This window comes from Diabrotica virgifera, chromosome 7 (assembly GCF_917563875.1).
Source record: "Diabrotica virgifera virgifera chromosome 7, PGI_DIABVI_V3a".
Lineage (NCBI taxonomy): Eukaryota > Metazoa > Arthropoda > Insecta > Coleoptera > Chrysomelidae > Diabrotica > Diabrotica virgifera.
The window spans coordinates 147,875,593-147,898,218 of record NC_065449.1 but is presented as its reverse complement, the minus strand read 5'-3'; the positions used below and the strand labels follow the sequence as shown (position 1 = coordinate 147,898,218).

At 31.6% G+C, this 22,626-nt stretch overlaps 1 protein-coding gene and 1 long non-coding RNA gene across 5 annotated transcripts in view; one reads left to right on the top strand and one right to left on the bottom strand.

Moving 5' to 3' along the window:
* The window catches only part of LOC114335387 (dmX-like protein 2), a 257,436-nt gene that overhangs the window by 175,615 nt on the left and 59,195 nt on the right, over positions 1-22,626 (top strand). For all 4 annotated transcript variants that reach the window (XM_050656400.1, XM_050656403.1, XM_050656401.1 and 1 more), the window contains 2 exons: positions 1,070-1,270; positions 17,974-18,155. In XM_050656400.1, coding sequence (XP_050512357.1) covers positions 1,070-1,270; positions 17,974-18,155 — 383 coding nt within the window. The remainder of the gene's footprint in view (positions 1-1,069; positions 1,271-17,973; positions 18,156-22,626) is intronic.
* Positions 12,913-14,068, bottom strand: LOC126888288 (uncharacterized). The gene is made up of 2 exons (XR_007699488.1): positions 13,694-14,068; positions 12,913-13,635 (listed from the first exon to the last, which is right to left on the bottom strand). It is a non-coding gene; the product is annotated as an uncharacterized LOC126888288 (long non-coding RNA).

Genomic DNA, 22,626 nt, shown 5'->3' with positions numbered 1-22,626 from the left:
GATACACTTTCAAATTTATGGTTCTGTGTTATTAGATATTTCTGAGTTGTTGTGTCGTCCTTCCCTATCGTCATGTATTTTGTTTTGTACTGGTTTATCTCTAGTCTTATTCTCTTCGCTTCCTTATCTAATTTTCAACTGCTTTTGTAAGTGTCATCTTTGTCTTCGCTATGATGACTAGATCATCTGCATATGCTACTAGGTAAAGTTGATCTGAAATAATATTTTTGATTGCATGTACCGTTCCCTATCGCCATGTATTTTGGTTTGTACTGGTTTATCTCTAGTTCTATTCTCTTCGCTTCCTTATCTAATTTTTCAACTGCTTTTATAAGTGTCATCTTTGTCTTCGCTATGATGACTAGATCATCTGCATAATTTGGTACTAGGTAAAGTTGATCTGAAATAATGTTTTTGATTGCAAAGTTTGTCCTCCTTATTATTATTTCCAATATCAGGTTAAATAGTGTCGGTGAGATAGTCACCTTGTTTCACGCCTTTGTTTACATTGATCTTATTAGAAATTGTTCCGTTGAAACTGATCTTTGCTGTGGTGTTCTTTAGGCTCACTGTTAGCATATATCTTAATTTTTCTGGGATTCCAAGATTCTCTAGCTCTTCTATCATTTTCGTCTGATTTATTGTGTCAAAAGCGCTTTTGAAATATATGAATATATATGCTTTTTATTGGAACATTAAGTGCATAATCAAATTCATATTCCAAATGATTTTTACGAATTATGCAAGGAGTTAATGCATTTTATAAAATGACCCAATTGTCTAGTAGTTTTAATTATTATGTATTGTTGTAATTCGCCGTAAATGATATCAAAAATATTAGGTTTGATGTTAAAACCTCTAGTTTGGAAATTGTTTTCAAAGAGTTGCCCATATTTTTAACTAAATAAATTACTATTCCGCACAATTTTAATATCACATTAAAAGATAATTTATAACTTAATTACTGTCTTTGTTTTTCAAATTTTTAGGTTCATCTCATATTTATCATATATTTTATTTATGTGTTATTTATGTAGAGTACTCGATCTATAGAAACTTAATGTTTTAGCCTGCAACCATTGATTACATTGAGGAAGTAGAAAGCGATATAGAAGAAGAAGACGAAGACGAAGATGTATTTGATGCTCCTGTAACTAAAACCATTAAAACAGTTAACAACGAGCATTCTGATCCGAACTCTTATTCGTGGTTGGTTTTGCGATTGGCTACCCTAAGAATTGTTCATAATAAAATTAACGAATTTTTGGCAGTAAGTATTTCACTTGTATACCATTTTTCATCACAAATATACTAAAGGGTGATTCCATCTCAAATCACTCAATTTTGGATCAAAAAAATTTTGGATCTACGATTTGTTTGAAAATTGGTATATAGCTTCTGCGGGACGTAAAAATAAGATATTTAAGGTCAAAAATCTTTTTCTTCTTTTTTTTCTCAAAATGTTATTTTATGCGATTTTACAGTGATTTGGTATTTATTTAAACAAATTTGCATTTTTTATCGTAAAGTATCAATGGAAAACAATATTTTAATAGAAGGACCTCAAAAATGTAATTATATGACTATAACAAGTTATTTTGATTCAAAACAAGTTTTTGATCAAATTTTATGGTGTAGAAAACGTTAAAATACCGTTTATTACATTTTTCCCCATTCCCAAAATACATCATAATCGATTAAATTGAAAATTTGCCCACAGATAGCCAAAACATAGGACTTTAAATGGTTACAAGGATTTGAATTATATTACAATACCAGAAAAGTTACATGCAATATCATAGTCAAAAATATAGGCGTCTACTGTAAGTACAATTAACTCGGAAAATATCGACCTTACGACAAAAATTGTTAAAAAGAAATTGTAATAATTGTAAATACCTTCTAACCACTTAAAGTCTTATGATTTGACTATCTGTGGGCAAATTTTCAGCCAAATCGAGTATGATGTATTTTGGGAATGGAGGAAAATGTAAAAAACGGTATTTTAACGTTTTCTACACTATAAAATTTGATCAAAAACTTGCTTTGAATTAAAATAACTTATTATAATGCAATATAATGACATTTTTGAGTCCCTTCTATTAAAATATTATTGTTTCCATTAATACTTTACGATAGAAAATACTTTGTTTAAATAAACACCAAATCACTGTAAAATCGCATAAAATAACATTTTGAGAAAAAACAAGAAGAAGAAGATATTTTTACCTTAAATATCGTATTTTTACGTCCCGCAGAAGCTATACACCAAGTTTCAGACAAATCGGAGATCCAAAAGTTTTTGCCTGAGTGATTTGACATGGAATGTACCTAAAACATTCAAAATATTAAATGGTTGTAGAAATAAATTTCAGACTTACAATCTGTTTTATTGAGTGAAAAACCGCTTTCGGACAAGTTTAAAATTTTTAAATTGAACTACATCTGACGTCTTTTTGGAAGAGCTAAATTGACTATGCCAATTGAATTAAGGTTTGCCTCCAATGTATATTTAAAAAGATTGGTTCATAATGAAAAAAAAACACAGGATAGGGGGAAACTAGATTTCTGTGGTTTCATACTTTCATTGCACAACGATACCTATTCCGAGTGTTATGTATTTTAAGTAAAAGAACTTTATTTTGTAAATGAACAACACCCAGTCGTTGTCTTTCGACCGTTGACATGCCCACATGACATGATTCTTCTTTTTTGGTCGCCGCACCTAACATTTTTCCCCTTGTTTTTTTTTATTAAAAATCTAGTCTACGAGTTGGTTTTATTAGCCCGATCAGGGGCAGAACGCAGAATTGTACGAAAACCTCCAAAAAAATAAAGGAAGGAGGAAAATTTGGCAATAGGTAGTTGAAATTGTCTATTATTATATAAGAAAAAGTTTACAATTCTACATTCCCTCCATTTTAGAAAAATTGGAAAATACGGGGTGAAAAATATTTTCTCAGGAGTGAAAAAATATACGTTCAAAATAAGTCCGTAGTTGAATAAAATGACTAATTCTAAGTAACTTTTGTTCTATAGAGTTTTTTCACTAAAAATAGAGTTTTTTCACTTTCTCGGGGGTTAAAAAATATACGTTCAAAATAAGTCCGGAATTGGGGACCAAAAAAAAATGTTTTTGGACGGCTTTTCGGAGATAACTCAAAAAGTAAGTATTTTAGCGAAAAAATATTCTTAGTAAAAATATAGCTTATAAAAAATTGAAAAAAAAAATGGTGTATGCGTGAGGTCTCCAGACCCAGTAGAAGCAGAGTTGCAGCGAATGAAATGTAGGTTCTTCTTCGTCAAATTCCAAATCGAATATTTCAATGTGAAATAGCCAAAAAACAGAGCACTTTTTGGGGTAAATTCATTACAATTTTTTTAAAGTGTTTAAAAAAAGGTTTATTTTTGTTTTTTAAAAAAACTTTTAACATTAAAAGTAAGTGAGTTACGCTCAAAATATTGTTTTTTTTTTGCATAATCACGTTCGTGAGATACCCCAGAATAAGGTTCAAGAAGTCGCCCACGCGAGAAATTGTCCCAAATTTGTTTAAACAATTTTTTAAATCAAATTGTAAAAAATCAATATTTTTGACCCGGACAAATTTTTTTAGGGTTTTTGGACGATTCTAAACAATAAAGGTCTCTTGTAATTTTTCTCTAAAGTTGATCGTTTTCGAGTTATAAGCAATTTAAAATTGAAAAAACGAAAAATGGCGATTTCCAAGGCCCAAAAGCACGAGTAATCAGTATATTATTTAACGAGCATGTAATGATGGCTATTACTCACGATGATGAATTACGACACTGGCCTACCTTACGGCTCGTGTCGCAGACTTCATCATCGTGAGTAATAGCCGTTACATGCGAGTAGAATACTATACTTTTTCTACGACCTTTTTTATTTGGATTAGTAGACAAATGTAATTTTCAACTACATACTAACATTTTTTAAAATCGAAAGATTTTATTTTTCATAGGAAAACATATTTTATATAACTATGGCAACACTGTTAGGATTACCCTTCTTGAGTTTATGAAACAGTAGCTGTTATTTATGACATGGTATATAATGGCGGTAGATTTTTAAAAATGAGACATATTTTAAGACAATTACATGAAAAAGAACGTTTGCTCCCAATAAAAATCTATTGTACAATCAACAGTAAGTGAAACAGAATTCATTGATATAAATTTCACATCCGTAAACCCTTTTACGGAATTAGTACCCAAATGTTTATGTTTACCTTTTAATAACGTCACTCTGTTGAAATTTAAACGTAAAAAATATACTAACCCATTGTTACAGTTAAAAATACTTTAAACATTTTTCGAAGTTAATTGTTGATATAAATTACAATGATTATTTTATTAAATAAACAAGTTAAAGTAATTTTATTTGCTAATAAAAAGTATATTAAAAGTGCCATGCGCCACTTGAATCTAACTTCATCCCGTGAGTAACTTCAGCCCGTGAGTAATGAACTACACTGGGGTGCAAAATTAACCGGATACCTTAAAAATGGGTCATTTTTGATGACTCGAATTTCCTAAACCTGTTGTCCGATTTAAGTGATTTTTTAATATGTTATAGCCTTATTCTCTATCAATATCACTGTAATCATATTGTTGCTAAACAGGTAAATTTTCATTCCATACCGGGTGTACCAATGAAACTGTGTTTTTTTCTTAAACTTCGCATCACCCTCTGGAATATTCTAGCATTTATAAAATACTCAAATTAATACTCAACTATAGCCTTATGTTTTCTCAACATTCTGTTTTTTGATTCATTCGCTTAAGTAGGACCATAAAAAAGTTAGAAAATTTAACAACTAGCCATGTTCTTTATCAATACAGGTTGTTTCTAAATAAGCGCGACAAACTTTAAGGGGCAAACCTATGTCCGCAAATGCTTCATTTCTGAGATAGAGGGTGTTGAAATTTTTCTTACAAACTGACGATTTATTTATTGCTTAAAAACCAGTCGAGATATGCAAATGAAATTTGGTGGGTGTTAAGACGTAGTTATTGTACATTTTTGTGACATACAAGTAAGAATTTAATATTCACCATTGGCGCGCATACGGGTAATATAAGCCCTCATATTACCCGTATGCGCGAATGGTGAATATTAAATTCTTAATTGTATGTCAAAAATGTGCAATAACTACTTCTTAAAACCCACCAAATTTCATTTGCATACCTCAACCGGTTTTAAAGCAATAAATAAATCGTCAGTTTGTAAGAAGACTTTTAACACCCCCTATCTCGGAAACGTAGCATTTGCAGACATATCGTTGATAAAGCAAGCTGTCATTATTTTTTCATGCAGAATTACCCCTTAAAGTTTGCCAATTATTATTTAAAAACACGCTGTATTGATGAAAAACATGGCTAGTTGTTAAAGTACTTAACTTTTTTATTATCCAACATAAGCGAATGAATCAAAAAACAAAATGTTGAGAAAACATGAGGCTATAGTTGGATTTTAATTTCAGTATTTTATAAATGTTAGAATATTCCACAGGGTGATGCGAACTTTGAGAAAAAAAACACAGTTTGATTGATACACCCGGTATACAATGAAAATTTAACGGTTTAGCAACAATACTATTACAGCGATATTGCTAAAGAATACGGCTATAATATATTAAAAAATCACTTAAATCGGACAAAAGGTTTAGGAAATTCGAGACATCAAAAATGATCCATTTTTAAAGTGTTCGGTTAATTTTGCACCCCAGTGTATTATTCACGGGTAAAGTAATGGGAGTTATTATCTATTAAAAAATAGTGACTAATGAGCATATTATTAAACGGTCGTAGAAAAAAATATTATTTTTGAGGTTAAAAAGTGCCTAAATTAAAGTTCAAACCTTTTGTATCCGTTCCCGATGAGTATTTTGGGCTTATTTTATTTTAACTGTTCAACTGATCATTTATTCCGTAGTTTAAAAACGGTTTTTAAGTTATCATCCTCAACACTATTAGGCCTACCCGACAACTTGACTTTCAGAAGTAATGAATTTTTGTTAGTAGCTTTTTAATATCATATACAGTCGGAAAAATGAAAGAATACCCATGAACGATCACATCAATCACTTATTTTGTATTTGCTGTCTTTTTCTATAACAAACGTTTGTTATTTATAGAAAAAGACAGCAAATAGAAAATAAGTGATTGATGTGATCGTTCATGGGTATTCTTTCATTTTTCCGACTTGTAAGCTAAACGAAAAAATATAGTCATCGACTTCAGTTTGTTGTTTTAAAGGTAACCGTGACAACTCATCGGCATTGGCAATAGAGTTTGCATTTTTTATGATTGACTTTAACCCGGCATTGGTTGCTAGGTTCGCTTTTACGTGAGTGGTCGCGCTTGAAATTTTGTCTCACATATCCAATTTTGCCTTTTTTTACGAAATAAAATTGTCAAAATAGATTTTAAACTTAACAAAGTTATTATTAGCTTTACACAATGATTGTACATTGTGCGCTTGTACATTTTAATCTAATATAAAAATGTAGAAATAATTTTTATATTTCAATATAAATTTCAAAACTGTACTAGTACCTTTATTTTATTGTCCTGCAACAGGGCAAGTTCTAAAATTATCTTTGCACGATTTATATTGCAAATACATACAAAATAAAGTAATGCTACAATTTAAAATAATGCTATAAAATATAATGCTAAATAATATTATACACGATGGTCGCGCGATGAGAGAATATCTCACGTGAAGCGCACTAACTTAACAATCGGGCCATACTAAGTCAACTGAACCACGATCTGAGCAGACCAGTCTATTCGATTGTAGATGAAGAATAATTAGGAGACTAGAGAAACTAAAGCATGTGTAATTTACCAGGGAAAAAGTTGTGCCAATATTCTGAAACCGCGAGAGAAAATCTCATATAGCTACCAATGCCGGGTTAACATTATATTGTTCTAGCCTTTTAAGGACTTCAATCACATTTTGATAAAATTCTTCTAATGATTTTCCATAACATAAAATATCGTCCAAGTAACATTTTGTATTTTTCAAAAATTAGGAGAGGATCTAGCCACAGCTAACTTACACGCGCTTGCCAAAAAATAAAACCAAAAATCGAAAAGGACCGTTTGTTCCAGAGACTTGTATTTTCGTCGCAGGCTTGGTACCATAGCTGAAACAAAAAAACAAAGAAGAACTCGTCTTGGGGACGGCGTGAGCGCGGACTTTCTGCTACTCTTGGGTGTCTCTATCTACACTCAAAAAAAAACCCAACCTTGAAGAGGCAATAGAACCTAAATGAGATTTACGTGTCCCGATTCCGGCGATGAAAAAAAAGTATATTTTCTCCTTATTACAAAAAGCCCCCACATGTAGTTCAATTTACAGTTTTTAAACTTTAAGTTCGTGTGGTGTTTTGTTTAGTGTATGACCCATTTTTTGTGTATTTTATTATTGTTTGTGTCTGTTGCTAATTTTATCCAAACGACCTCACAATTCTGTACCATAGTACATTAATAACATGTGGCTTTAATTTTATGTTATTTCCTTAAGAAACCATGTCATTAGGATGTTCCGAAAAAACCAAAGTTTAAAAATGTTGATCTCCCCGGCTGTTTTCTGGTGATGGGTAGCCTATAAACCGTCAATATCAAATTTCAGCCAAAAATGCCAACCCTTGTCCCAAGTCCCCCAAATTTTTTTTTGTTTTCAAAGATTTTTAATTACCTATTTTTAATCTATAACTTTTTGCAAGAAAACAAACAAGTAAACTCAGTTTTAAATTTTATTTTACACATAGGTTCAGAAAAAAATCATATGTCATGATAACAAGTTTAATATGGGGATTAAACTATAATAAATATTACCATTTTTCACGTTTATTGGTCTTTCTCAAGATATCTTGAGTGCCTAACTGAAAATTATTCTCGTTAAAAAAACAAAAAACAACACATTTTTCCAACTAATTATACAGGGTGTCCCGAAAAGATTGGTCATAAATTATACCACACATTCTAGGGTCAAAAATAGTTCAGTTCGATTGAACCTAACTTACCTTAGTACAAATGTATTCATAAAAAAAGTTACAGCCCTTTGAAGTTAAAAAATGAAAATCAATTTTTTTCAATATATCGAAAACTATTAGATATTTTTTATTGAAAATGGACATGTATCATTCTTATGGCAGGAACATCTTAAAACATAAATAGTGAAATTTGTCCACCACATAAAAATTTTATGGCGGTTTTGTTCCCTTAAACCCCCCCCCCCCCCCAAACTTTTGTGTACATTCCAATTAATTCATTATTGTGGTACCATTAGTTAAACACAACGTTTTTAAACCTTTCTTGACTCTTATTATTTTTTCGATAAGCCAGTTTTTTATCGAGATGCGGCTTCTTTTTTAATATATTTACATAAAAATTTTATTGGGATTTTGTTCCTTTAAACCCCCCCAAATGTTTGTGTACGTTCCAATTAAGCTATTATTGTGATACCATTAGTTAAACAGTGTTTTTAAAACTTTTTTCCTCTTAGCCTTTTTTTGTTAAGTCACCTTTTATCGAGATGCGGCTTCTTTTTTAAAATATACCTAAAAATGTAAATTATAAATAAATTTTCAGATTAATAACAGGTCTATAATCGTACTTAACCATATACAAAATATGTGGTGGATTCGACAAATATTCAAAATATCTCGATAAACACTGGCTTATCGAAAAAGTACTAAAAGACAAAAAAGTTTTAAAAACACTGTGTTGAATTAATGGTGCTACAATAATAATTTAATTGGAACGTACACAGAAGTTTGGGGGGGGGGGGGTTGAAGGGAACAAAACCCCCATAAAATTTAATATTTTTGGCCCGGACAATTTTTTTGTAGGTTTTTGGACCATTCTGGATAAAAAAGGTCTCTTATAATTTTTTTCTAAAGGTGATCGTTTTCGAGTTATAAGTAATTTAAAATTGAAAAAAACGAAAAATGGCGATTTTCAAAGCTTAATAACTCGGTTAAAAGTTATTATTATGAAAGTCAGAAAGTGACTAAATCAAAGTTTAATGCCCCCCCCCCCCCCCCTACAAGATCCTGAAGAAATTGTTGTCATTATTTTATTACTAAGCTGTTATTTTTAAGTAATAATACTGAGCGCCATGCACGTAAAAGAGATGCCATTCCGGCAGTCCAATTGTGCATCTTACTTGCACTCACATTTACAGCCGCGTCAATACGATCTAACCGCCCATTGTTATTATTTAAAAATAACAGATTAGTAATAAATTTATAACACAGATTTCTTCAGGATCATGTAGCGGAGGTTTTAAATTTTGATTTAGTCACTTTCTAACTTTCATAATAATAATTTTTAACAGAGTTATTAAGTCTTAAAAAGACAAGAATCTACAGGTCGAGCAAGTCTCGTAAATTTCACGATTGCGAGCCACGTTTCACGCAACCGTGTTTGCGTACTTGTGTTTCGAGTTGCGTGGTCGTGCGGAGTTATATTTACCAATTCGCGCAATCGTACTTGAGACGCTGTGTCAGGTGAGGTGTTGGAAAATTTGTGTAACTTGATTCTGCGGTGTGAAGGTGGTTAAACTTTTGGTTTATTTTTTTTCGCAGAAAATTTTTAGATGAAGTAATTGTATGATGAAGATAACACAGAAAATACAAGAGGGCAGCATACTTTGCAAAACAACTGTTACAATTTGAAATCAACAAGTTGTTGTCTTGCAGGTAAAAAATGTGACTTTTTAAAAAAATTATATCTTGGAAACTAAAAATTATTTTTATTTATAATTGAAACATGTAAAAGTATAGTACTCTCAAAAAAATTTCAGCCAAAAATATTCATTTTTGTAGAGTTGACTGCAATTTTTCGACAACAGCCCTTTTTTGCGGTGAGCAGCATAACAAGTCCAGTCTCATCTGAAATCAAAGTTTCTTGTAGTTTATACCTCTGGCTAGTGAATGAACAAAGGATTTTTTATTAGTTGAGGTCATTTTTGTTTTATAAAAAAAAACTACTTTAAAAATGAGAAAAATTGGGGTCAAAAATGTGTTTAAACTTATGTAAAATCTTCAAATTTCATTTTTTTAATTCCTTCGTTCATATTCTAGCCAGAGGTATAAACTACAAGAAACTTTTTGATTTCAGATGAGACTGGACTTAGTTATGCTGCCAACGCAAAAAAAACTTAAACTCTACAAAAATGAATATTTTTGGCTGAAACTTTTTTTGAGACTACCTTAAGTACTATACTTTTACATGTTCCAATTATAAATAAAAATAAATTTTAGTTTTCGAGATATCGTTTTTTAAAAAGTCACTTTTTTTACCCACAAGACCTATGTAACCCCTTAAAAAAATGTTTCGAAGAATATGTTTGATGGCCAAGATGCATACATATATTTAGAAGGAAAGTTCCTGATTTATGTAGTATAATACATAATACCAAAGAGGAAGTAGCCCTAAGCGCCGGACTCCACTTGCGATTTGTAGTTGTGAAGATTGAACACATTCTTTCAAATAGAAGTCAATCCATGATTATTTAGTCACAAATGGATTGACTTGTATTTGAAACAATGTGTTCAATCTTCCTGATTACAAATCGCAAGTGGAGTGCGGCGGTAATAACACCAAAATATTCCATATAGGTCCATAGAAGGTACACAGACATTGAAAAATTCCTGGAATATCCCCGAAAACATGTTCCCTGAACATCCCAGGAAAATCCTGTGTCAGCATTTTAAACATTACCTGAATGTCTTATTGGAACATTCCATGAATGTCCACGAATGTTCTCTGGACATTCAAAATATATTTTGTAGACATTCCCTGGATATACCAGAAATACAGTGATGAGCGCTCTAATAACCGGCAAAATAGCACAAAAGATGTATTAAGTAGTGAGATAAAAAGACATTGTATACATTTAGATTGTATTGATTGTGTACCACCTTCAGACGTATCAGACGAGTTTGGAAACTACCACTGTCACAGTGACAATTTTAGTTGACATACTCCTCCGATATGTGTAAAGGTGGGATCAATATAACGTAAATTTAAAGGTTAATTTCGCTAAATTTCCCAGCTCGACTAGTTTCATTTCTTTTTATCTCACAACTAAATATGTTGCCCATATTTTGCCGGTTATTAGGGCACTCATCACTGTACATCCTTGCTGATGTGACAATACCTCCTATCTGTTTTTTCATGAGTTTTGTATGAGAGATGGAAAAACATGTTTTAAGGTCACCTCCTGTGTTCATATGTAAGTTTTGACTTGTTTTGTAGTTCATAGATAGTTTAATTTACTACAAAACAAGTCAAAAAATATCATATGAAAACAGGAGGTGACCCTAAGACAAGTTTTTAGTTTCTCTTACAAAACTCATGAAAAAAAAACAGATAGGATGTATTATTACATCACTGACGATATGTGGCCATACCAAATAATACATCCTTGATAAATATAAACATTTTTATTGAACAAAATCTTTTCATACATTTTTTTAATGCAATTTACTGATATTCCTAAATATTTCAAAAAAATGTGTCACATTTGCTTTGTAAACCTTTCTTTTGCCTTTCGTAGCCACATATTCCGTTTCCTTCCTGGTTTTTTGTAGACCACTTCTCTCAGCTGATTCTAAAAAAAAAAATAAAATAAATGGTAATTTTTCTATCCTTTACAATTAACAATCAGAAGAAATATTATTTACAGATAATGATATGCATAATAATAATAGGTTTGTTCTAGCATCAGTTTCAAACAGTTTGAAACCATCAGCGAATAGTGGACCAGCGCGAGTAGAGGGGATCGCACTGGTGACTGTATTATGTTCTTTTACTGACCAACTGTTTGCTGACGGTTTTTGACTAGTTTGACTGTTTGCTAGAATAAACCTAATAATAATGAATATTTTGTATTTTGACAATGACATCTGATGTGGAAGTCAAAACATTAATAAAATTATTTTTTCAAGTTAACTTTCACATGCGGGTCTTAAAATTGTACTTTTAATACTTATATCATAAATAACTATTAAAACTATCTTAAGAGGAAACAGTATCGATCAACAGGTAGCGAAAATGTGTTCCAAGATTGCGGCTGTAATTTTGAATATTTTTTCGAGATATTTGGCACACATATTCTTAATATAATAAAGAATGGCGGTACAGAGCCCAATTTGAAAAATATATTAATATGTGGAAATTACTCTGTAATTAAATACAATATAAAAAAACGAGCTTGTACCGCCATTAAGAAGAACAAAAAATACACTTTCTTCAAATACAACTTTTTTATCCGATTTTGTGTTATTTTGGAACTACTAAAATTTTTTATTTCATTAGTAGTTCCAAAATTACACAAAATCTAGGCATCGGATAAAAAAGTTTATTTGAAGAAAGTGTATTTTTTTGTTCTTCTTAATGGCGGTACAGGCTCGTTTTTTAAATATTGTATAATTACAGAGTAATTTCCACATATTAATATATTTTTCAAATTGGGCTCTGTACCGCCATTCTTTATTATTTTACGAATACGTGTGCCAAATACTTCGAAAAAATATTCAAAATTACAGGAACACGTTTTGGCTACCTGTTGATCGCTACTGTATTAACTTAAAACATTGTAATTTGCTAAACCAGTATATTTTACTCTACTACTACTCTACTAGCTACCTCATTTTCCACTGTTTCTAAAGACTTGTTTACATGGGTAGAGTTTTGAGGAGAGTAGAGGTAGTACTCTACCAAAAATGGCTTGATACCATTCACATGAGGAGAGTACAAGTATAGTACTGATGCTAGTATAGTGAAACCGATTTTTGTATTTTTAAACACTCTTGATTATAAGTGCACCTTAAATTCTTAATTTTTTGCTTAAGCTCGTTTACTCCAAAGCCCCCTTTGCCATTCTTTCGACGATTTCATCCTGCGCAGCTTGCTGCAAACTTTTATTTCTGTAGTATACACTACCTAAATTCCATAAACACTGGTATTCGCCGTATTATAGCTCTACAAGTTTTAAAGTTTCATCTTCGGTGAACTTCATTTTCACTATTTACACAAAACACAATTCCAGCCAGAATGACAGCGCCCCCATGTACTCTCCTACCTACTCTATTCTGCCGTAATTGAGCGTGTTCCATGGGTAGAGTGTGCAGCTGAGTAGACATTTTGGCAGTAGTGGTGGTCATAGAGTAGTTACTTTGCCATAGGTTGCTAGTCACTCTACTTTAACTCCAACTATACACTCTACCAGCTATTCTACTGTGCTGAGCATTTTTACAGGTAGAGTTACTCTACTCTATCAAGTACTTGCATCATTACTCTACCCGTGTAAACAAGTCTTAAATCTACTGAATGAAAATCTACTTAATCTTAATCTACTCTTAATGAAAAATGTCTAAAATCATTTACCCACCTAGTATTATTGTAGAATTTAAGACAGTCCAGTGCCTTATAAATAATTTCAATATGAATATTTTTTCCTTTAATTCTCCTTTGATACCACTCCATTTTAGATTTTGGGGAACTTATTTCATTGTGTTTATAGCCCATATTTATTGAAGGAACCCAATCTGGAGATTGTTATTATCGATTAAGTCGGCTGGTTTTCCTATTTTCCTATAAGATTAAAATGTTAACATCTTCAAAAATCGTTACTGTTGTAATTGTAACTTACCAGATATAAAATGATTACAGCAGACAGGACAGGAAAATTTTCATTTCGCTAGTAAAACCTGTACATTGTATTGCATTTAACCATTGTTGTCTCTCAGATACCTTATTTAGTTCAGTTTAAAAGTGAACTTTATCTTGACTTTATCACAATTACTTTGCATTTCACACTTCAAAACACAACACCAATGAAGCATATTATCTTTCTAAATTAATACTTCCAGAGAAAATGTTAAATTAATCTTTGTACAACACAAAATTACAAAGAAATACAACTAAAATTATCTAAAACTCATGAAGAACAGATAGAATAAGATTTATCTTTTACACCCAGTAACCATATTGAGAATAGTATACCTACATATTATTATTATGAATCAGTAGATAGAAACGATTATATTTAAATTTGGCCCCACCCACTCTTCTATGAAATTTGGTAAATATAACTCCGCACGACCACGCAACTCGAAACACAAGTACGCAAACACGGTTGCGTGAAGCGTGGCTCGCAATCGTGAAATTTACGAGACTTGCTCGACCTGTAGATTCTTGTCTTAAAAAGGGTCATTTTTGCGTTTTTCAAATTTTAAATTGCTTATAACTCGAAAAAGATCCACTTTAGAGAAAAATTATAAGAGACCTTTTTTGTCCAGAATGGTCCAAAAAATCTAAAAAAATTCTCCGAGCCAAAATTATTGATTTCTGCAATTTGATTAAAAAAATTGTTAAAAAAAAATCATGTGTGTACTTTGTACGCACGTAAGAAGTTATACTTCTATAGATTTCTTAAAAATAAAAATACTTTAAACAGTTTGTTTTAATTTTTTTTAAACACCAAACTAATTTTGTGCTTACCGCTTTCAAAAAAATAAAAAAAAGGTATAGGATTGCTCCGGATTCGAACTCAAGACCTCTCGATCTCTGGCCGAATGCTATACCAAATACGCTACGAGGACTGTGTCTGTATCGCTTCGGACGTACCTAATGACAAATCACGGTAACAAACAGACAAGGTGAAATATAATAAATACACAATAAAATGTTTTAATAATACTCATCTTACTCTTGAGGCAGACAAATCCAAAGACACAAAAATTATAATAAATATATTTACTAAAAACACTAATATATTCTTTTCACACCTTTTCTTGCACTGATATATTTATACATAACTTGAAAGATTTAGTAACTAAACGCCATACTGTCCGTGTGCGCATGCGCGCAGTATTATGAAATTTTACTCTCAATCGCGCCTAAAGAAGTATAACTTCAAAAATTGAACCACTTTTCACGTGGGCTACTTCTTGAACCTTAGTCTGGGATGTCTTACGAATGTGATTATGCAAAAAAATCTCTTGGGAATATTTTTCCCCACGGAACCGCCGTTTTCGCCTTGTCTGTTAATTAAAGTTGCCTTTCTGAAATCGGAAATGAAAAAAGCAAGCAAAGTGTGTTAAGCATAGTTGAAAATCACAGAAAGTGGTTTACCGATTTCAGAAAGGCATCTTCTATTAACCTTTAAACAAACTTTTACTGATGTAGTTAAAACTATATATATAGTTATACTATTCTCCATTTAGATTAATTATTTGTAACAACTTTGTTTATTCCTTATTATATAGAGGTGGAATTAGTTAAAAAAATGTGTTGATTTTTAACGAGAATAATTTTAATAGTTAGGTACTCAAGATATTTTGAGAAATACCAATAAACGTGAAAAATGGGTAATATTTATTATATTTTAATCCCCATATTAAACTTGTTAACGTGGCTTATGTTTTGTTTTTCTGGGCGTATATGTAAATAAAATTTAAAACTGAGTTTACTTGTTTGTTTTCTTACGTAAAAGTTAAAGATTAAAAATAATTAAAAGTCTATGAAAAGCCCAAAAAAAATTTTTGGGGGCAAGCAAGGGGGACAAGCAAGGGTTAGGGTTTACATTTTGGGCTGAACTTTGAAATTGAGCGTTTATAAGCTACCCATCACCAAAAAACAACCGGGGAGATAAAAAAAGAGAAAAGAAAAATAATTAAAAATCTTTGAAAAACTCAAAAAATAATCTTTTGAGGGGCTTGTGACAAGGGTCGTGGCTCACATTTTGGGCTGAAATTTGAAATTGGGGGTTTATAGGCTACCCATCACCAGAAAACAACCGAGGAGATCAACATTTTTAAACTTTGGTTTTTTCGGAACACCCTACCATGTCATTTACCAAAAATTGTCATTAAATAAATAAATAACACATAGGTAACACAAACAATTCAGATCAATTATTATTTTTTTTTATTTAAAACAATATTTTGCTTCCCAACCTCACTATATTGCTTGAACTGGCATCATTTTGAGTGAATTTTTACCGAAGACCTGAAGATGTAATTCCCGAAACCGGTCCGGTGGTCCGTTTGACTGAATAAAACAGATTGTGAGTATAGACCAGGGCGCATCTGTAAAAATATTAGTACATTTGGACGTTGAGAGGTGACTCAAGTTTTTTTGTAGAAATTGCTTGAAAATAAATCAAATAATAATATTTGAGTTATCCTCCCTCTCAAAAAGGTCCGGAACATCGTTTAAATAATCAAAATGTCAAAAAATTAAGGAAACATTCGATTTTTTTCTTCGTTTTTTGATTATAACTTTAAAAGTATTCATTTCCGAGAAAAGTTGTACTGACATAAAAGTTGCGTATATAAATTTCCTACAATATAGAATTGGTTAAAAATTTAAAAAATAGTCACCCTTGTTACAAAATAGCAATGATTGCGAAAAAAACCATACAAAAACAAGTATTCGCATTTTACGTTTTTAAACCATTTATGCTGCACTTAGGACCTTCATATTTCACCCAGAAAAACTTTATGATACAGTAAAATAATACGGTAAATTTCATTAAGATCGGTTCAATAAATTTTGCAAAATAAATTTCGCAATCCAGCTTTCGCAAAAAAAATTCATTTTTTAAAAATGTTACAGGACTGAAAATAAAGCAGATAGCAAGTTGAATTTTTTTGTGCTTATAGAAATGTACTGTACCTTTCATTTGCAATTTTGCAGAATTAAAATCGATTAACACCACGGCGTCAGGAATTTTTTTAAATAAACATTAATTATTGGTGCTACGCGCAGGACAGCGGATAGTTTGCTCTGATTGGTCATTCCAATGACCTTTGATAATGATTGATACATTTTAATCTTTATTACATTTCGATGTAAATAAATAAATTTGTTTATTGCAAAATAAAAACACATACTCTATGCTTTGAAATAACACTTTTATTAGCAAAAACTTTCTTTGTTCATATATTTTAACTTGAGAATAAAAGTTTATTATTTTTAAATATATGCAATTGTTTAAACAATATTTCACAAACAATAATAAAATTAGTTTGATTTTTGTGGAATTAAAATTTTAAAATACAACAAAATATAGAGTAAGAAAATAATATATTATTAGATAAAGATTGGAAGAAATTTTGGTGGAAATCAACTTGTGTGAATCGAACACCGCTGTCCTGCGCGTAGCACCAAAAATTAATGTTTATTTAAAAAATTTCCTGACGCCGTGGTAGTTAATCGATATTAATTTTGCAAGTTGCAAATGAAAGATACAGTACGCTTTTATAAGCAAAAAAAATTTCAACTTGCTATCTGCTTTATTTTCGGTCCTGTAACATTTTGAAAAAATGAATTTTTTTGCGAAAGCTGGATTGCGAAATTTATTTTGCAAAATTTATTGAACCGATCTTAATGACATTTACAGTATTCTTTTATTGTATCATAAAGTTTTTCTGGGTGAAATATGAAGGTCCTAAGTGTAGCATAAATGGTTGAAAAACGTAAAATGCCAATACTTGATTTTGTATGTTTTTTTCGCAATTATTGCTATTTTGCAACTAGGGTGACAATTTTTTAAATTTTTAACCAATTCTATATTGTAGGAAATTTAATTACGCAACTTTTATGTTGGTACAACTTTTCTCGGAAATGAATACTTTTAAAGTTATAATCAAAAAACGAAGAATAAAATCGAATTTTTCCTTCATTTTTTGCCATTTTGATTATTTAAACAATGTTCCGGACCTTTTTGAGAGGGAGGATAACTCAAATATTATTATTTGATTTATTTTCAAGCAATTTCTGCAGAAAAATTTGAGTCACCTCTCAACGTCCATCTCAAAACAGATGCGCCCTGGACTAGTAAGGCTGAATTTTATTTCTGCAACCCATTTGAGATGGACTCACACGTGCAACCCATTCCTCGTTTTTAAAATATTATTTTGTTAGGTTGCTGGCTTGGAAACATCCGAACTGCCAGTGGCCAGTCCGTTGATTCACAGTAGCTTAAGGAAGTTGACGTGTTGGCAAGAAAGTTTAAAGAAGGAGCTTGAAAGCAAACAAACGCCACCCGAGTATATACCTGGATGTTTTGTTGAAAACTCGCACGGTCCAGTTATACAGAAATATAGGTAAATATTTTTATCCATTAGTGTTTTAGTCCACCTCTAGGATTAAAAATACCTCCGTGTATTATCTAAACAAGCAAATTGTAAGCAGTACTGTGCTTAGTGAGTCATCACACTGAGAGGGAATTTTAATCACAGAAAGTACACCATCCACATCTTATGGAAAATTTAATGTCACTCACATGAAATAAAAGTTACATGAATAAATTGATCTCGTAATTTAAAGAATTTCGTATCATTGCGCCAATTCTGAATTATCATTATTAACGGCGTTAATTGTAATTAAAGTTTAGCTAAATCAAATTCTTGAAGTTCATAAAACTGTCATTCATAAATAATATTAGTGTAGTGGCTATTCACAAGGGTTTACTCAGAATGACATAAGATTAGAGGAAGTACGACTGACCAAAATATACCTACGTTATTATCAATAACAATAAGATGAGATAAGAGTAAGCCTCTGCCTTAATCCCTCAAAATGATTTATAGAGTACCGCATTAGGCCGATGCCACATTATGCGTTTTGACCGGATGCGTTTCCGACGCATCCGGTGAAAACGCATAGTGTGACAGATCGGTCCGGTTGCGTTGGAAGCGGATGCGTTTTGAGTCATCGGTACGCGCTTACTACCTGCACCAGACTAAACGCATAGTGTGACAGGTCGGTCCGGTTGCGTTGGAAACGGATGCGTTTTCACCGCATCCGTTCAAAACGCATAATGTGGCATCGGCCTTAGAATATCTTTTTTCTCTCTTTGACACACGTACATTTCCATTTGATTTTAGATTTATTTATATCAATTTACGCTCTAATTATTCAAAATATAGAATTGACGCAATGATACGAAATTAGTGTAATTTCAAAACTAATCTATTCATGTAATTTTTATTTCATTTGAGTGACATTATATTTTCCATAAGATGTGTGCGGTGTTCTTTAACCTTCCGATGACCAATCTTTTTTTGTTACACGGATAACCAACGGGGGTAAAAAATGACCCCACGTCAAAAATGACAATTGACAAAAAATGAAGTTGTTTTAAGAAATGTAATAATGTATTCGTAATTTTAATGTTACTATTGTATCAATAAATTATAAATAAACATTAGTAAAACATATTTTTAATTACAACTGAACAAAAACAGGAATCATCATTCTGAACTTAGAACTAAAGAAATTTTAAAATATACACTAATTACGTCGCCACAGGTTTAACAAACAATTTTTTTTTCAATATTGAAAGGTTTCTTACATACTACTCACATAATAGATGGTATTTACTCAATATAAAATTGGAATATGGAAGGCCAAGGGAGTTCGTCTTTGACCCCAAATTCAGAAAATATTTTTTTTTTTCGTAAAATATAGGGAATTTTTTTTATTACAAAATATGAGGGTATCTAGAATGATATTAAAGTCAAATAAAAAAATAAGGAGTTTAAAATTGAAAATATTTCTGAATTTATTAAATAAAAACATGCATTGGGGTCCAAATTTACCCCCTTGGTCATCCGAAGGTTAAAGCAGTTATAAAAATCTGATCCGCAGATTTTTCCGGTTTCCGCAGGGATGTTGCAATAACCATATATATTTTTGAAAAGCACTATTCATGAAGCATATGCCCATATGGATCAAAAAGCAAAAAACAAAAAAAAATTTTCAACCTCCTATTTTATTTTTTTTTTTTTTTGGCTACAGGGGTTGCACTAGGAAATCGCTTTTGGTGTCCATTCATGGGTAATAATAACGTGCACAAAATGATATATGAAGCATATTAATAAACGGCATTGTGTGTGAAGGATTCTTCACACACTTTATCACTTTACCACTAAGAAAATCACTTTATTTATTAATTCTTCTTTTTTTGGGGTGGTTCCGGGGAAAAAATGGGGGTGCATTATACAAATTTGTAAATAGCACCAGTACATGGGTAATCGCTGAAAGTTTTTTTACTCTAGCATAAACGGTTCAGATGGTATAAAAAGGGGTTTTTTAAAATGTAACACCCTGTAATTAAAAAAAGGGCTATTACCCTTAAGTGAAACCTATACCAAAAAATCAATCAATTATTTGTGGATAATTGCCGCAGGATTTCTTCTTAGTTTCCGTTACAGTTAGGGAAAAATATATTTTTTTTTAAAACATCTTTTTTAAAAACTTGTCAACTTTGGGGCGCCACCCCCGCTAAACGGTGGATGATAGACAGATGCTGTCGGAAATTAAATCGTAGAAAATATAGTCCTCTTCATATTTCTATAAAAGAAATTTTTTGTAAAAGGTACAGGAAGGGCTACGTTTCGCAAAAACCACAAATTACCTCCTTTGAAGGGGTGAAAATGGGGGTTCCGGGGCAAAATTTTTTCAGAAAAAGTTAATCTTATAATAAGCACCCCTTGATATACCAGAAAAAAAAATAAAACCGGACTTGTGTCCATTTTGCAAGGTTCAACCTTTGTTTCCTACACTAAAGCCCGGCTTATGTCCTTTCTCGTTGATAACAAGATTTTATCACAAAATCAGTTTGGCTTTTTAAGCAATAAATGTACCACCGATGCCATGTTTTCTGTACTACATGAGGTTTATCAAGCATTAAACAATAATCTGCACACTGTCACTGTTTTTTGTGATTATGCCAAAGCTTTTGATTGTGTAAATCACGACATTTTGATACAAAAACTAGATTTATATGGAATTCGAGGTATTTCTTTGAACTGGTTTCAATCTTACTTGAATAATAGGAAACAACTGGTTAGAGCAAATGATACAGACTCTAGTCTCAAAAATGTTGTATGTGGGGTACCACAAGGTTCAGTATTGGGTCCTCTACTTTTCCTTATCTTTATTAATGACATCACTAGTTTAAAAATCGATGGAAAAGTTTTTCTTTTTGCTGACGATACCAGTATCACTTGGAGCAACTCAAATATCGCAACTCTTCATGCTACTATAACTTCTGATCTACTCACAATAAAATCCTGGTCCGATTCTAATTCACTCTCTTTTAACGTAGATAAAACAGTAGCATTATCCTATAAAGGAGGAACTCTTCAACCCTTACCTCTTCATAACAGCCAGATCAGTATCGTTGATTCTGTAAAGTTTCTTGGTATTTTTTTAGATAGCAACCTTAAATGGTCCCTTCATATCGATGTGTTAAGCAAGAAACTATACTCAGCTTGCTTTGCAATAAGATCTGTTTCGAACGAAATGAATTTAGCCTCTTCCAAAATAACATATTTTTCTTTGTTCGAGTCCCATCTTCGATATGGTCTTCCTTTTTGGGGTTCTGGTACAGCTGCCCAATCCGATGTTATTTTTAAATTACAAAAAAGAGCAATAAGATATCTGTTTGGCCTCAGAAGAACAACACATTGCAGAAGCTACTTCAAAGATCACAGGATTCTAACACTACCTTCTTTATATATTTTAGAAACTGTTTGCTTAATTCGTAAACATATATGTACATGTCTTTCCAGCAAGACCTAGACATGACTATTCCACCAGAAATTCTACCTTTGACATCTATTTACCGATCTCGTCCAGTGAGTTAGTAAAGAAATCTATATTATATTCAGCAAAAAAACTATACAACCATCTCCCTCTACAACTTAAATCTGCAACATCTTTCCTTAAGTTCCGTAACGTGACAAAAGCCTATTTATCTGAAAGATAGCAGAGTTTCTTAACCAATAACTAAGAAATTACAGTATTCTTATGAATAAGTAGAATCTTAATATTTGAGTGTCATATGCAGCAGCTTAACTTATTAACTTATTAAATTTCTTAAGGTAGATTACGCAATTTGCATTTTTTTTTTAATTTTGCAATAGATTGTTACTGATTTTTTATTTCACTTTATTATGTTTTATTTATATTGACGATTTATATAATTTTAGTAAATTGTGTTTGTTATTGTTCTTATTTATGTTTCTTGTAAGCTTTGTCCATAAAATTGTTAAATTTTTCATGACAATAAAGCATATTTCTAATTCTAGATTGATTTTTCTCAGTTTTTCGTAAAATCGCCGTCTTATTTGTACATCATTTTGGGATTGCCAGCCTCCTTGATAAACTTTTCTAGACAGTAAAGCTCAAAATTTCTCAATTGGGCGAGCCTGTAGCCACTTTGGAGCATTATCGTTTTTTTGGAACAAAGGGTATGTGGTGTTGTTGAAGCTAGTTTTGGGTATCTCTTTAGTAATGGCATGATTGGCAGTATCTTGGTATATGAAGGAGTTGCGCGGGGAGTATTTGTGGCACTTATGTCTCTTTTGATATTTAAGACATTCTTCCTCTTTAAGTTCCATCTTCTATCGAAGGTTGAAAATCATCATGGTAATGCGGACCCTGTTGACTGCCACTCTAAATAGCTCTGCACTACTGCATTCGAACCATTCCCGTAAGTTCTTAAGCCAGGATGTTCTTCGTCTTCCCACATTTCGCTTTCCTCGGATTTTGCCTTGCATAATAAGT